We start from the raw sequence: 16,392 nt of genomic DNA, 5'->3' as shown, positions 1-16,392 counted from the left end.
TGTTTGGGGCTCCCAAGAGCGACCCCTAGTGTCACTACATCGAAACAAAGTCAAGTGAGTGACAGATAGGGAACATGCAATTCCCTTAAAAGATTTTTTATCAATCTTCACATCAATAAATATTAAAAAAGAAAGCTGCTTATAAAACTGTTCTTGGAAACCATTTACAGTAGAAGCTGATGGCGAAAGCCATTTTTCTGGAATTAAATTTGCGCCCATCAGTATCCTCCGAGGCATTTTACTGCCCATAATTACTTCATTTTTCATTTCTATATGGTTGTTCAAAGTCTCTTAGGTCTTAAAAATCTCCACCTGTGAAATACCAAGTGAAACAATTATATGCAGCTGTTATAAGCAGCTGTATCTATGACACCATCAGAGGAAAGATCAAAGGGAAAATATGTGAGAAGAGAAAGAAATGAAAAGGCAAATAACAGAGAGAAGTGAAATGCATGTCTTTTGATTTTGTTTATTGTGTATTTACCATTTTTTTGTTTTTAATATTTTTAACAAGGAGGTCTATAATACCTGGAGCTATCCATTAGCATTTCCATCTCAATGGCAGTTTCTCTTCTGGCACATGCTTCTCCATGAATACGTGATCTTTGTTCATGGACACTCAAGTCTGTTTCACTCTTTTAAGATCCCTTCAAAAATTGGTCACTGGCAAATGATCTACTATAATATAATGAAATATTTGCGATTGCTATGTTGCTTGCAAATTGAATTCACAGCTACTTTTGAATGGCTGTCAATGGAGAAAGATGCGTTACTGCATTGCTTTGATAATTGTGTAGTTAAGGCATTCACCAGCAGACTAACTGGACCACGCTAACAGGCCAAACATTGACACCATGGTTTTGTGTTGTTTTTGTTAACCTCTGACCTTTCTGTTTAGGTAAAGTGGATTTGCTGGAGGACGTCACATGTTTCTCGGGCAGTAACAAGGGCAGCAACTCTGAGGTCCAATCACTGAGCTCCTTTCAGTCCGACTCTTGTGACGATAACGGTAAGCCCCTGCGCATGTGTGTGTGTTTACTATTGTTCCAACATATTGTGCAATAATTAAAAACTTGCGTCTTTTCTTCAGGATTCTTCATCGTCCAGTCACCATCTTCATCATTGTAATGTTCATTAATTATTTCAAGAATTACACAAATTGGTTTTGTGTGCGTTTGTGTGGGCGAGTGTATGCGTTGCTGCCTTTATGTACTCCTGGGAGGTCCCTACCAACGAATTCCAAAATCGTTATTACAATGTGCATTCAAGTTATTTTGGTTTGAATAAAATTGGCGCGTTTTGCCATTTCATTTTTATTTTTATTTTTTTTGTCTGCTAGCATTTTTGTGCTAATCGAACAAAATTAAGGGCGAAAGATATGTTAGGTGTAATTGATGCTTTATACTGTATATTACTGTTACTGTTTTAAGCAAACAGACTTTTTAAAAAGATGCTCCCAAATGGGAAAGTTGTGGCATTAAAGGGATAGTTCACCCAAAAATGAAAATTCTCATCATTTACTCACCCTCATGCTCTCCCAGATATGTATGACTTTCTTTTTTCAGCAGAACACAAACAAAGATTTTTAGAAGAATATCTCAGCTCTGTAGGTCCTCACAATGCAAGTGAATGGTGATCAGACATTTGTTGTTCTGAAAATCACATAAAGGAAACGTAAAAGTAATCCATATGACTCCATTGGTTAAATCCGTATCTTCAGAAATGATATAATAGGTGTGGGTGAGAAACAGATCAAGAAGAAGTCCTTTTTTAACTCTAAATCTTCACTTTCACATCTGAAAGTCACATGTCGTGCCTGTTTAGTTTCACATTCACATCTGAAAGTGAAAGTTAAAGTGAAGATGTAGAGTAAAGAAAAGACTTAAACATTGATCTGTTTCTCACCCACACCTATTATATGGCTTCTAAAATATGGATTTAAACACTTCAGTCATATGGATTACTTTTATGCTGCCTTTATGATTTTTTTTGAGCTACAAAGTTCTGATAACCATTCACTTGCGTTGAATGGACCTACAGAGCTGAAATATTCTTTAAAAAAATCTTTGTTTGTGTTCTGCTGAAGAAAGAAATTCAAAGACATCTGGGATGGCATGAGGGTGAGTAAATGATGAGAGAATTTTCATTTTTGGATGAACTATAACTTTAATAAATATTCAGATCATTCCTCTGGTATTATGTTGCATGATCCAACATGAATTGAAGGCTGTGTGTGTGTGTGTGTGTGTGTGTGTGTGTGTGTGTGTGTGTGTGCGTGCGTGCGTGCATTGGTCACATCATTACCATTTCTCCACAGATTGGTTGGAATGATGCCATGCTTGCATTCCATTGGTCACTGCTAAATTCATCAGCAGCCAATCAGGCCACAGAAGCTTCTGCAGTGGACCAAAAGTGTTACAGATATTGTAGCGTTGTTTCTTCTGTTTGATTGGTCTGTAGCACTGTGACCACCACCATTTGGTTTCCTGTGTGCTTGTCAGTATGTGTAAATGTTTTTGACTGCTCTTCGTTGCTTTCTCTTTCCAAGCTTCCATAGTGACGGTAATACGGTTGGTCAATGATGCAGTCGACACGATTGAAAATGAAGGTACTCATTTCATACGCTGGATTCTGATAAAGCATCTTTCTGAAAAGCGCTTACACACAGGCACAACATTTAATCAAATATACATTGCAAATAAAACTCAAAAACACAGACACTCATAACATGAAAAATTAGTGTTAAAAATAGTCTCTCTTTCTTTCTGTTTTTCTTATCTATACAAACACATTTTCTTGGCTAACTAAATGAGGACATGCCATAGACGTCCATCATTTCCATTCCAAGTGAATTATAGTTGCTACAGACTAACTCTACTACTAAAAGAAAACTTTGTGCATTTTTTTCCCAAAAATAAAAAATGTTGTTTTTGTACAACAGTTACGGTCCACTTATTTAAATGGCCAGCTGTGCTGATATTTAGTAAAACAGCTCTCTTGACTTTGTTAAATTGCTTAAATGAATCGTTTTAGCAATTGAGAGAGCCCTTGAATGCCTCCAAAGTGAGGTTTGGTCAGATCTAGCTCACATCTAGGGACAATTTATATTTTGTTCTCCACACACACATGGTCTGTATGTAACATAAATTGAAAATGTAACATGAATACAAAATTAATATCGTTATAGTAAATTATTAATAATGTTATACTGAGTGTGTGTGTGTGTGTGTGTGTGTGTGTGTGTGTGTAACATAAATGCAAAAGTTATATTGTTACATTCAATTATTAATATTGTTATATAGAGTGTGTGTGTGTGTGTGTGAGATTTGATTACTCATGGGGGGAAATGTCACCCAAGAGGCCAGGATACTACATCCAGAGTAACACACACACACACACACACACACAAACAATGTGTCCCTGGTCAAACATTTTCCCTCAAAAACACGCAGAAAGGTAGTGTGTGAATTTTACAAACACACGTTTAAAGTTGTAAAAAACTTTTCAAATCTGCTTTTCAAAAAAGCTTGATGAGCTAAGGTAATCTGGGTTGATGAGCTTTTCAAATGATATATTTTAAAGTTGCACTAAGTATTTCATTTATATTTCGCTGGCCGAATAGACAGCATCACTAAAAACAATTTGATTACGTATTTGTGTATTTGCCACCAGTGATTAATTTATTCCGCCACCAAACGTGTCAGATAATAGAGGGATCACTGAGGTCCCATTTACATATGGTATTAAAATGCATTTTGGGCGACCTGTTTGAATTAGATGACGCTATAGAGCCATGGTTCTCGACCTTTTTTTGATGAACGCACCCCTACTTCATTCCCTTACCCCAGTACAGTTAGTGTTACTATAGTAAATTCAATGGTTGTGATGTAGAATTCTGTGCCAAATTCAAATGGTTTCTGCTTCTCTCGCCTTGCTTTTTAATGATTTGCGCAAAGCTGCGAGTTTAAGAGCTCGAGCTTTAAGAGCTTTGCACTCACGCTGCTCTGTCCATTGCGCCTTATCCATCTACAGAGCCATACAGGTGCATTAGCTGAGGTTGTGCCTCCGCCTGTGTATGTGACGCTGCTAAACCAGATATTTCAGGTGCAACTCTAGACTTCAAAATCAGATGAACCGCAGTACAAATGTGTACCAACCCGTCTAATTAAACTGATATACTCCAAGTCTAGATAAACATTTTAATGCAAAGGGGAACTTGATGATAGATTTGATTATTATGACTTATAAACGCCCCCCATTTGTAACTAACACCCCCCCTCTACTAATTTACTCTCAGCGCCCCCTGGCATCCTTTGAACGCCCCCTGGGGGGGCGGTACCACCCCCGTTGAGAACCCCTGCTATAGAGGTAATGTGTAAACTGGTCCAAAACGTTTTGTGATTTGTCAACTTGATCCACATTCGGAGGTGGTTAAATGTGGTCAAAAACGTATGTTACCACACTGTGTTCGAAGTGTAATTGCTCATCCATTCGAACGTCTTCAAAAAGAAGCGAATCAATCAATGCACTAAAATAAGAGTTTAATCTTTACCAGTTGCATGCAGCTTTAAAAGGAAATAACCATCCGATCGGAAAATGTAAAAAAATTGCGCATCACATACATTTTCTTCAGTGTGCCTGATATCAGCATGCAGTGGCAGATGAGAAGCACACAAATGTAAAGCTCAGAGAATCCACAGAGAATTCTCCTCTTAAATCATGTTTGTGCTTAGATTAAATTCAAGTATAATTAAGAGAAATGGTGTGCTGCATTTAGCACTTTCTTTTTCCTCTTTTACTTGTTTGCACTTTATTATCATGCAGCAATACACTGATGATGATTGATGCTTGCCGTTATGAAATCAGAGACCTTCCCCTCGAAATCTGAACACAAATGGTCAAAAGAGACACAAATTACGAGCAGTGATATGTCTCGCTTGTCCACTTGTGATCAGATCACCCAAAACGCATCTTAATACCAAGTGTAAACAGGCCAGAGATGTGTTTGGCTGGTCATGTGATCTAAACAGCCACCAAGAGAGGAGACCACCCTCATGTAGAATAAAACAGGCTTTTTCCTCGACCACTGATATGACTGGAGTCTTCATCTAATTTGAGAATATGTCATTTTAAATGCAAAAGTGGAAAATATTTGTGCACATTTTAAACCTGCCCACAATTCGATATTTTAAATCTAGTCCTGACGGACCTATTTTCCTATTACTTTATATTGTTATTTTTAGAAACTATAGTTCTGTTTTAATTTAATAATTGTTTCACAAATATTTTAGTGGATAGAAACAATCTGTTAAATGTTAAATAGTGACTTTAAAAAGGCCAAGATGTCTCATTGTAACTTGGAGAACAAAGAACAAACCTAATTTGCTGATTTTAGTAGTTTGTATCGCTCTGAGGCACAGTGATAGTGTGTGCACTTTTACTGTGTGTGTGCTTGTTGATTTTCTGTCCAGTAATGGACTACAGACTCTCACTTACTTTATATGGTCCACATTTAAATGACATTTTAGCCCCGGGCTTAATCATACTCAATCAATCTCAAGGTTGCAAAGATCAAACATGGGCAGTTTCCTAAGATAGGTAAGAATGCACACACACACTTTTACAGCACCATTCTCTTTTTTGGTTTTATTATCTATTGCTCTCTCACTTTCTGCCTTACCCTGTCTTACCCTTACAAATATTTACTATGGCAATTATTATTTTCATCAAAAGACCATATTTATTGCAGTTTTTGTTACTACTGTAAAATCGTAATGAATGGTGTATGCTCAGGCTAGCTTCACTATTACTGTTGCTTATTCTTAAGGTTAGGGTTTTTGAACAACTCACCCTAAAGCCCAAAGTATACTTCGATTTTGATACGAACGCTCAGTGTCTGCGTACAGTCGAATGCGAGCCTGTCGAAGTATACTTCATTTGATGGTGCGCGCATACACAGGCTGTTGCTGCATACATGCTACGACTGCTATAAGAAACCGGGCTATTTCTCTTCAGGATTTTAGACCCATAAAGGCGTCTTTATATTCTTTCAGACTGGAGCTATACAAATGCAGGTGTCTCCTGACCTCCTCACACACACGCTCTTGACTTGCACATCCATTGTTGTTGTTTTTACGTTCGTCTCCTGTTATTTACCACTGATTACATCTTCTAGCATTTCTTCGTGACAGCAACGGCTCAGATGTGAGTACTGCCACCTTGTGGACCCACTAATTCGTGCAAATAGTTCCAGGTGCATGCGCATTCTGCGCGTACAAAGACACGTGGTTAGAAAAATTGGGCTGCATGCGTTCAGTGTTCGTGCACTCTGCTGATGACGAGATTTGCGTCACGCGTCCTGTATCAGTGTCCGCGTCTGATCGAAGTATACTTTGGGCTTAAGTATTAAACATCAGCACGTAGCTCGCCCAGAGACATGAATGATACCTTGTTGATGAGAGGTGTGCTATTACTTTGTAAGCAATCAAACGTAGGTTTTTTGCCTGGTGGATGAAAAAAATGGAAAAATATCCTCATAAACTTCCATTGAAGGAGCGACCCCAGTCATATAGAGACAAAAATATCGTGTATGATTTTGTTCACTTTGATGAGAGTAGTGGCTAATGGTGCGTTTACGTCATGTCAGAATTACCGCAGTTATGAGAGCGTTTTCGTCTTTGTAGAGCCTTCAAGTTGTAAACTCCGACTTGACAGATGTGATGTCATGTAAAAAAAAAAAACAGTATGGCAGCAGCCTCAGCAGTTAAATGTAGTGCCATTGTTACCTGGAGCGCTTTCTTTGTTCTTAAACGTTTTGCAAGAACATATAGAGGTGAATTAATTTAGTACGAAATATTTAGCTGTTATCAACAACAAAGCCACTTTGGCTGTATAAGTGTTGCTATAGAAACTAATGGCTAGCGAGGTCCGAGAAGGTGAACAGCTCAGAGAAGGATCTCTGACTTGCCCTCTCGTAATTACAGTAATTCCGACAAGACGTGAACGCAGCATAATTCCAAGTTACCACAGTTTTATTGTTGTAACATTAACTGTAGTAGCTTATATTTTGGAGGAAATGATGCTTACCATGGTCAGTATTTGTAAGGGTATACACATACACCAAAAAATATCACAAAACACACAGAAAGACAAACTCATATTTGAGTACTATAAGACTGCTCATGTGTAAGACATAGAAAGGTCAATGAGGAAAATGTCAGCTATGATTTATAAAACACACGTCGACATGCAATGTTAATGCGCTACTTTTACAGCACATACTGTGTTTCTACAAAAAAAACAGAGTTCAGGGTGTGAGATGGTGCTGACCCAGACGTCTGTCTCTCTCTTTCTCTCTCTCATACACTCTTGCGATCTCTCTCCTTTTCTGCCTGCCAGTGTCTGTTATGGATCAAGGTCAGAACTTCAACAGAGGTGATTGTCTCTCTCTCTCTCTCTCTCTTTGCTTTGTTCATCTAAGTTCTTACCCTCCTCCTTTTTTCACTTTGTTCTCTGTCTATTTCTCTCTCTCGGTATTGCTGACAAACTGAGCTATTGCATTCTGAGAAAATATCACATCACACACACACACACACACACAGACACACACACACACACACACACACACACACACACACACACACACACCAGTGTTGCCATGTCCACTTATTTTAAGCAATTTTGGGCTTTTTATTTATTCATTTATTTTTATTATTATTATTATTATTGATATTTTTTTTTTTTTTTTCTGAAATCTCTTACAGATTTGGGAAGATGCAGGTTAATTATTTATTTATTTACTATTGTTTCCCTAAGAGTTTTTTGGGCTTTTAGTTACGTGTACCCCATTTTTATTTAGATTTAGAGGCATGAAAATTTTCAGAAAGTTCCGTTTTATTTTAGTTTACTTTTTAATTTATCATTTACTTATAATTTTTGTTTCTGTGAATGGTAATAACAACGCCAAATCTAACACAAAGTATGGCTGCATTGTGACAAAAATCATTATTGTCGATTATTTCCCTTGATATGGTAATTGCGATTATTTTCGATTAGTAGAATTTACTTTGAAATACTTATTTCGGGTCGATCAACTGCATGCAGTATCCTTTAAGCCAGCTACACATCCAAAACAAGCTGAGAACTGTGTTCCTGAATTACTCTATTGCTGTTTTATATATCAGTAAAATGGTCAACATTAAATTGGCCCACTTAGAAGAATAAAAATAAAATCTGTTATTCACATTTTTAATGAATCCTACACAGAAGCAAGCAACGGACAAAAAAAGTGTGACCAACCACTCATATCAGCTTTCCAAATACCTACTTTTCAAGCCGCACTCCACATGATGTCATTATTTTAATTGTATTCTATATTTGATATCTGACCAGTGACATTAATGCAACAAAATGAATGCATTTGTGATCATTTTGGTGAAGCAAGTTGCTTATTTTATTTTTGTTTTATCAGACCAGGTTTTTTTTATTAAGATCTGGCAACACTGAAAACACGTACACAAACACACATCAGAGTTCCTGTAGTCTGTCACCCCGTTCTTCTCGTTATTGTATCCCTCTCCCCCTGCAGTGCTTCCATTTCTGACTGTGTTTTCTGTTGTTTGATATTGATTTTTTTGATTGTGGGGATTAGGTTTTGTACATCGTGTGTGTGTTGAGTGTGTGTGTTGTGTGTATGCGTCCTTGCTCTTCTGTGTTTCACGCATCGCTGCATGCGAGCCTAACACTCATTTATTTGATGTTTGCTTTCTTGGTCATGTGCTGCAGCATTGTTTGTGCTTTTGATTAATTGTTTCGCTTGTACCAGAGTCTGTTGATGACTTTTGAACCATGACCTCATGTCCTGGCTGTGTCTTCAACCTGCAGGCATGTTCATTCACTCCCTCAAGACCTGCATGTGGAAATGTTGAATATAATGGTCCTGTCCCAAATGCCACTCTAGGGTTACGTTTTGGTGACATAATGTTGCACAGATCAGTCGTCCTCAACTGGCGAGTTGTAACCAAAAAATGGATCTCAGATCTGTTCTGACTGGGTCATGGACAGCAGGGATAAAACAATGCTAAATGCAAGTAAAACAATGCAACTAACAATATAATGGTTCATAGTTAGAACAGCAAAATAAAAAGCACACAAACTTTTAAAAGTGAAGAGAAAATACTTCCCATGTTATTTTATGTTAACGTCAAAGCAATTCGTGTAAATTGGCACAAATCTGTTACTTGGAAGAAACTAGCCAAATTAGGCAGATGCCGACATGGGCAGGTTGCGTGACATGCCATCATGCTACAAAAACCATGACCAAAACTACTCAACTCAACTTTAATTTAGCCCAACTCAAGACCAGGAAAGTTAAGAAAACACTTAGTGTGACAATACAGCTTTCTTAACTTAAGGGGTTTCTTGCAACTGGGTCTTGGTCTTAAACCAACCAAGTTCGAGTCAAGTCAGAGCCCAAAGGGGGCCGAGTTTGGACTCGAAAATCTGAGTTAAGTTCGACTTTAAACTGTAAACTCAACACTAAGCCGTTACATAAATATTTTAAGCTTACTTAACAACTAAGAAAAACAATGTGTCGAAATGAGGGTCTCAACTATCCCATTTATGAATATATTTGGACTCAAGACCATCTAGTCCACGTTGTAGTTGTTTTGGTCAATAACTGACTAAAAAAAGAACAGAAATGGTATTAAAAGAGATACTCAATGACAAATGGGTTGCGTAGATCTCGTCTTGGACACACATTACATGGAATAGCTTTTACTCTCAACACGCTGTGAAAGGATCTCATTGCTGAACAATTCACGACTAAACTACACAATATACTGGTGAGTGAAATGTAAACATTTACCAGCCAGTTGCCAAATATATTCACCTTAGTCGCATAGTGCAAAATTTGTTTGCAAATGCAAGTGATTTTCTCTCATTGTAGTAGAGGGTTACGCATTGAGTGAAAGATCGATCTTGAGATTTAAGAATCGATATCAAGATCGTTCAAATGAAGATCGCGATTAATCTGGAAAACAATATTTTTACCCACTCCTATCAATTTGTCTATTTAGCCAGTGATATGTCAATGTTCCGTATTGCTGGACCTATGCAGCTCATGGTTATGTTAATACATTTTAATATTTTATTTTAAGGACATTTTTGTTTACTTTTGTACGATAAATAATATTGGTACTGTGTTGGGTCGACAGTTGAAGTTGGATGTAAAATCTGGACCCTGATGCAAAACCAGCTGACAACCACTGGCATAGATTTTTGGCTTGTAGTCCGCTGTGAAATCCACTCTGCAAAGGGCATGCTTGTGAGACACCCTACATCAAGTGTGCCATTTGGGACAGAACCAATGTCTAACCTGTTAAACTCCCTTCAGAATGCTTGAGCATGCGGCCTACACATTATGCGGATCCCATACACATCAAAAGGACCTTTGTTGTTGTTTGAGTATGTGATATTTACCAACTTCCTGTTTGTTTGTTTTTCCAGCATACCACTGGGACACTTCCGACTGGCTGCCAAACACACGCCTTCCTGACATCGAGGAAGTACCCACCTACGAGACCGGTGAAGTGGCCGTGGCCTTAGAATCCGATTATTACCTCGGTGGATTTGACATCGACAGCGACTACCCGCCTCCTCAGGAGGAGGAGTTTATGTCGCAGGACCAGTTGCCCCCGCCCCTTCCCACTGAAGAATACGACACCTCGCCCGCCAATCAACCGGCCTCCAGGGAGAGCACGCTCAGTGGGGACCGCAAGCCCCGCCCACAATTCCACCCCAGCCAATACCTGCCCCCGCATCAGCTGCCACTCGGCTCCACTGGGGAGGAGTTTAGCACTTTCACAAGCAGGGAGGGCCGTCTGTCTGTCAACGCCTCCTCGGTCTCCTCAGTTTCCTCCACGCCATGCGGGTTCGAAGACTCGGAAACGGGAGGAAGCTTGAATAGTCTGGAGGACGCGCACACACAGCCATTTACACAGCAGACTGAGGTGTGAAACACACTTGGAAATGCTCATATACTCATATAAACAACATTAGGAACTAAAAGCGCCGTTACTGACGTTAACAGATGTACTCTCGGACATTAAAGACTCTAAACTGTTGCGTCTGTCAGAGCTTGTAAGAATGACTAAATAAAGTGAGACAGACACAGCAGACGGACAGTCTGCTGACCGCCGACACCGCAGACGGACTCTCAGCTCCGCCCTTTGCATAAGCAGGAAGCAGAGCTGCCCAAATATAGAAGCACAGCAAGTGACTGGAAGTGATGTCATGGGTGGGGACCATGTAAAGCAACAAGAAGTGTTTTAGCAACCAGAGACCAATGATCTGTAGACATCTTTCCAGAAATTTTTTGGTATATTTCTTCCATTTCCTGTCACGGATGTTCTTGGTGTGTTTGAAAGAGAGAAAGTGACGTAGAGTTCGACTCTGTTCCAAACCTAGTGTGCTGCCTACATAGACAGTATCTTTAGACCCTGATGCGAAGGGTAGCAACATAATACTGCCTTCTAAGATACCTCGCATTAGCCAAATTCTGAAGGAACCAGTTTACTGCTAGCGAAAACGAAGAAAGAACGGGGATTACGCAATTCCTAATTAAGTTCATTGCAGTGAACTTTAAAGGGGTCATGACATGCCTTTTTATTATTTTAATATGTTCCTCGAGGTTCACTTATAATGTGACATGACAATGTGGAAGAAGTAGAGAACAAGTCATTTTGGCAGCTTGGTTTCAACAAATGCTCTTTTCGCAGTGAGAAGGAAATTGAGTTCTGAAACTTAAAGTATGTTTTTAGAGGACAATGACCTCTTATATGTCAAAGGATCAAGGAAAACTTGATTCGTCATGTCATTACCCCTTTAAGGAAAACTTTATACCAGCTGTTCAACGCCTTCATACTGCCATTGGTCCACGTCATTTTTTTTTTTTTTTTTCAGATTAAGTCTACCAAGTCTATAAAATATAATAACATATAGTAACCGGTGCATATTATGGCCACACATAATGTGTTAGCATTAGTGGCATGAATGCACAATGTAAGCTTGACAAATCACACATTGACTACTTCATAATGTACAGGGCCGGTACCAGGTCTTTGGGGGAGCATACTGATCTTGAGGGTGCGCAAGTGGTTGTCTCTTCATTGGACCAGGAGGGGGTTATCAGAAGTTTCATAGAATGGGCATGTAGGCATGTAGTCAAGGGCGTAGTTTGGATTGAACATTGTGGGGGTTGCAGCTTGAAGCATTTACCTATGTTTCCATTGGATCATGTTATAAATATTGGGGGGGTTTGTACTTGCTTATTTTGATAATTGGGGGTTACCTTAGAAGGCAGCTGGCCATGTCTGATACTAGACAGCAAGGCAGCTCATTAGGTTTTGAAATAGAGCTTATGTGTGTGCGTGCACAGGTGTTAATGAAAATGAAACAGTTTTATATAAAACAGTCAAAAAGCACACACATTTTCTGTATCTCTCTAACATTTTTTATTTTAATGCGTTGTCCTGTTTTCCACTAAATTGATTGACGGTATGTTGAGACATACAGCAGCCCTGCCTGAAATAATTATGTCTTAACATATTTAGAGCCCTGGAGTGGTAGCAACCACTTCTGTTGTGTGAATCATTACTCTGTTTAACAGCTGACTCTAAATAGCACTATTTTTCAAACGGATCGTTGAGATGTTGTGTTTATGAGTGTGTTTTAATGGAAAATGGGCATCACTCTTCTATAATGTTACATCCTTCCCCACCCTTCATTTGTTGTCTTTTTAAAAACATCATGATTGCATATCAGAAAGCCATAAGCAGAATGTCATTACCCATCTCTGAGTGCTGATATGTTCACAGGCACATACAGTTTCCATGTTCACAGGCACATACAATGCAAGAATGACACATGGCTGTAGAGTGCAGTCCAAAACCTCCTCTGATCAGTCCAAAAGAATTAAAGCACGAGTGAGAGAGTGAAAGCAATAAGAGCATGTTGGAAAGATGGAAATGTCGAGTACTGATGCTGAATAATGAATATAGTACAGGGAAGGAAAATGTACAGAAAAGTGAAAATCAATAAAATATCAATCGAAATCAGAACGAGAGAGAGGTACGAAAATGTGGACCAACTTTGGATTGGAAAGTAGAATTAGTCCTGAGGGATCACATTGCCGTGTTTGAAGTTTGGTGCGAGTTGATTTTCAGAGTGTAATATTAAATGCCATCGGGCGGATAATTTTTTTTGTTTGTTTTTTTTTTGTACAAGCTGTAATTTTGACGTAAATTGTTGTACAGTGTATATAATTGAAGTTGTTCAAATGCAGATTTTGTAGATATTGAACTGCAATCTTGGCAGGGTCTCTGCATCCTGTAAACGCGTTTTGACGCGGATAAAAAGGACAAATAAAAAAACAAAATCACAAATATGAACTACAATTCTTGCGGACATTTTTAGCAAAGAAACGCACCCATGCTTTATGCTTGTATTTTTTGTTTTCAGCACAGTTGAAGTATTGGTAGAATATAGCTTTTTTTACTGTCAAAATATACACTTCTTTGGGCATCTTTCCCACCCCCCCACCCCCCCCCCCCCCATTAAAGAAAAGGGAATTGCAATACTCCTGCCTGAAGGGCGTTTTATGTCCTCTTAATTGGTTGTCAATTTTTTGTTTGTTTCATTTTATTTTAATTGAACCATTGTTCTATATTGTTCTGTTGACTGTGTAAAACAGTATTAAAACATGCCTGTTATAAGTGTAAAAAATTATGTTCTTCACTGCTGGATCTTTGTTTTGTTTGTTTGATGTTTTTTTTTTTTTTTTTTTTTTTATCAATGCTGAAATTAAAAAAGAATAATGATCAAACTGAATATCACTAAGTTTTGAAGTTTTATGTGTGTTTGTGTACTTAATATTCAGCAGGCAGGTTTTTTTTTTTTGTGGTTTTTTTATGATTGTTTGCTAAATATAACATGAAATCAAAATTGACTTCAGTGCACATTATTCTAAAGAAGAAAAAAAAACTTTGCTTTCAAAATCTTTCATCAACATGTAATTACTTTTTCCACCTCTTGATACGACTTTATTGCTGATGTAACCAAGGCCGTGCAGGCATATAAATGTTATATCGTAGCTTAAAGGTATATTCTGAGTTCAATACAAGTTAAGCTCAATTGACAGCATTTGTGGCATAATATTGATTACCAAAAAAATACATTTTGACTTGACCCTCCTTGCCTTTTTTTACAAAAAGCAAGCATCTGGGTTCCACTTACAATGGAAGTGAATGGAAGCCCATTTTTTACTCGCTATACTCGCTATTTCAAAAGTATACCCACAAAACATAAGTTTAGTGAGATAAAATCACTTACTAACCTTTTCTGTGTAAAGTTATAGCCAATTTTACACCTTCGTTGCTATGACGATGTAATGTTGACAAACACTAAAATTATTGTAAAATAAAAAATTTTACACTTTCAAACTTTACAGCTCAAATAATACACAAGTTTTAACAGAAGAATTTATGTTAGTGCTTTTATAAAATAATAAGCTTCACATTTCTGCCTTTAAACCCTCCAAAATTTGCCCCATTTTACTTTCATTGTAAGTGCCTCACTGTAACTTACAGGAAAAAAAAAAAAAACTTTTTTTAAAGAAAAGGAGGGATGAGTCCAAGTTAATATTTGTGGTAATCAACATTATGTCACAAATGCTGTCGATTGAGCTTAACTTGTATTGAACCCGGAATATTTCTTTAACGTCTTTCCACTGTTCATAATCCAATGAAATCTTGATTGGTAAAATCCAGTCCCCTCCTACATTATTTCCAACTGAATATTCTGTTTCACTTGAAAAGATACAGCATTATGGAATTTTGCAAATCATTGCAAATGCTGTTTCATGTTGTCTATAAGGATACCTCTAAGAGTGTTGTGCTTGTCAGATGAATGCTGTGATAGTTTTTTTAGGTTTTGACGAGAACACACACTAAGAAATCCAGTTTTGAAGATTTTTACTAACCTTGCAGGTGAAATAACTCCAGATGTTTACATTCGGTGTGTGTGTGTGTGTGTGTGTGTGTGTGTGTGTGTGTGTGTGTGTTGTATAACAAGTACTAAGGATCAATAGTAACTCGACAGACTTGAATAGTCTTTCCACAGGACAAGATGTGTAAGCATGTGTGGGTCTGTCCATGTGTGTGTAGTTAGTGTGTAATCAGACCTCTCTCTTTGAAAGCTTCTGTGGGTCATTATCTTCTCCACGGCTGTGGCATTTCGAGAGCACAGGGTGGTTCGATTTCTTGTCCTCAATAATTTTTTTGTCTTTAACTTTAAGGGCCTATTCAGCTGAGCTAAGGTAAATGCCCTCTAGGAGACCAAAGGCATTGGTGTCATTTTAAACGCCGACCCTCACCTCTTGTTTGGGTTCTAATGAGAAAATCTTCAGATCATACCTGGTGAACTGTGGACATCTTTGGGTACAAAACTTCATGGTTACAGCACTAGTTTTTTGGCGATTGAGACTAGTTCAGTCTCTGTTCTGAACATTCCCATTCAGCAGCCAGTAGGAAAGAGGACTGCCTTCCAGTGAGAAAATCAAAGAGTTATCCTGGTGATGTACTTCTGCTATCAAGCCTAAACCCTGACATTTGCTTCAGAATCTGAGAATACATTTTAATAGAATTATCATAAACACCTCAAAATACAGAATAGGAAGCCCTTGGGGAACACCTAGAGATTGTGATGTGTTTTACCCGTTTACTTGTTCAGTTTTCTGTTGCGTGTAATGCATAATTGCATTTCAAAGATGAAAACAGCCTATAATGTGCTTCTGCAGTCAGTCCCACTTGAATTTCTGGTCTTCTAATTTGCCATGGGTTATACAATAACATCTTCATTTTTCCGCCATGCTGTCCGCTTAGATCATTTGTTCTCACTCAAATGTATTTAAAATTTTAAAAGTGTAGTTCTTGTTTCAGCCCTCAACAACACTCTTATTCATTACGTGTGCTGATATATTCATGAGTCAGATCTAATCAGACAGATGAGGCAGATGAGGACAGATTTTAACCCTGCATCACTAATCTGTTTTGAAATGTGACATAGTGTGACTTTGTGTGAGAGTTTATCGTGTCTGCAGGTGGTCTTTTCTTTCTAATATCATTTTTTTCTCATATTTGCTTCTGTAGTGTTTATTTTATTTAATTAGGGTTATTTTCTGTCCAGGAGTTCTCAGCCGTTTTTGTTGCAGCTACATCACATATTTTTTCCAGTAAAAATATCTAAACAGCCTTTAAACAAGATACATTTATTTGATAAGCAAAATTGTGTAAGATAATAAGACAATATAAAATATTTTGAATAAAGTTTATT

General features: G+C 38.0%; 1 protein-coding gene across 1 annotated transcript in view; it reads left to right on the top strand.

Annotated features, from left to right (window-relative positions):
• The window catches only part of LOC127429530 (protocadherin Fat 3-like), a 111,561-nt gene extending 97,728 nt beyond the window's left edge, over positions 1 to 13,833 (top strand). Inside the window, exons 28-31 of the mRNA XM_051678590.1 lie at positions 899 to 1,009; positions 2,549 to 2,608; positions 7,399 to 7,434; positions 10,510 to 13,833. Coding sequence (XP_051534550.1) covers positions 899 to 1,009; positions 2,549 to 2,608; positions 7,399 to 7,434; positions 10,510 to 11,018 — 716 coding nt within the window. The 3' untranslated portion in view covers positions 11,019 to 13,833. The remainder of the gene's footprint in view (positions 1 to 898; positions 1,010 to 2,548; positions 2,609 to 7,398; positions 7,435 to 10,509) is intronic.
• The last annotated feature ends 2,559 nt before the right edge of the window (positions 13,834 to 16,392 follow it).

This window comes from Myxocyprinus asiaticus, chromosome 39, assembly GCF_019703515.2.
Source record: "Myxocyprinus asiaticus isolate MX2 ecotype Aquarium Trade chromosome 39, UBuf_Myxa_2, whole genome shotgun sequence".
NCBI lineage: Eukaryota > Metazoa > Chordata > Actinopteri > Cypriniformes > Catostomidae > Myxocyprinus > Myxocyprinus asiaticus.
Note: the sequence above shows the minus strand (reverse complement) of the source record. Positions and strands in the feature narration are given on the sequence as shown.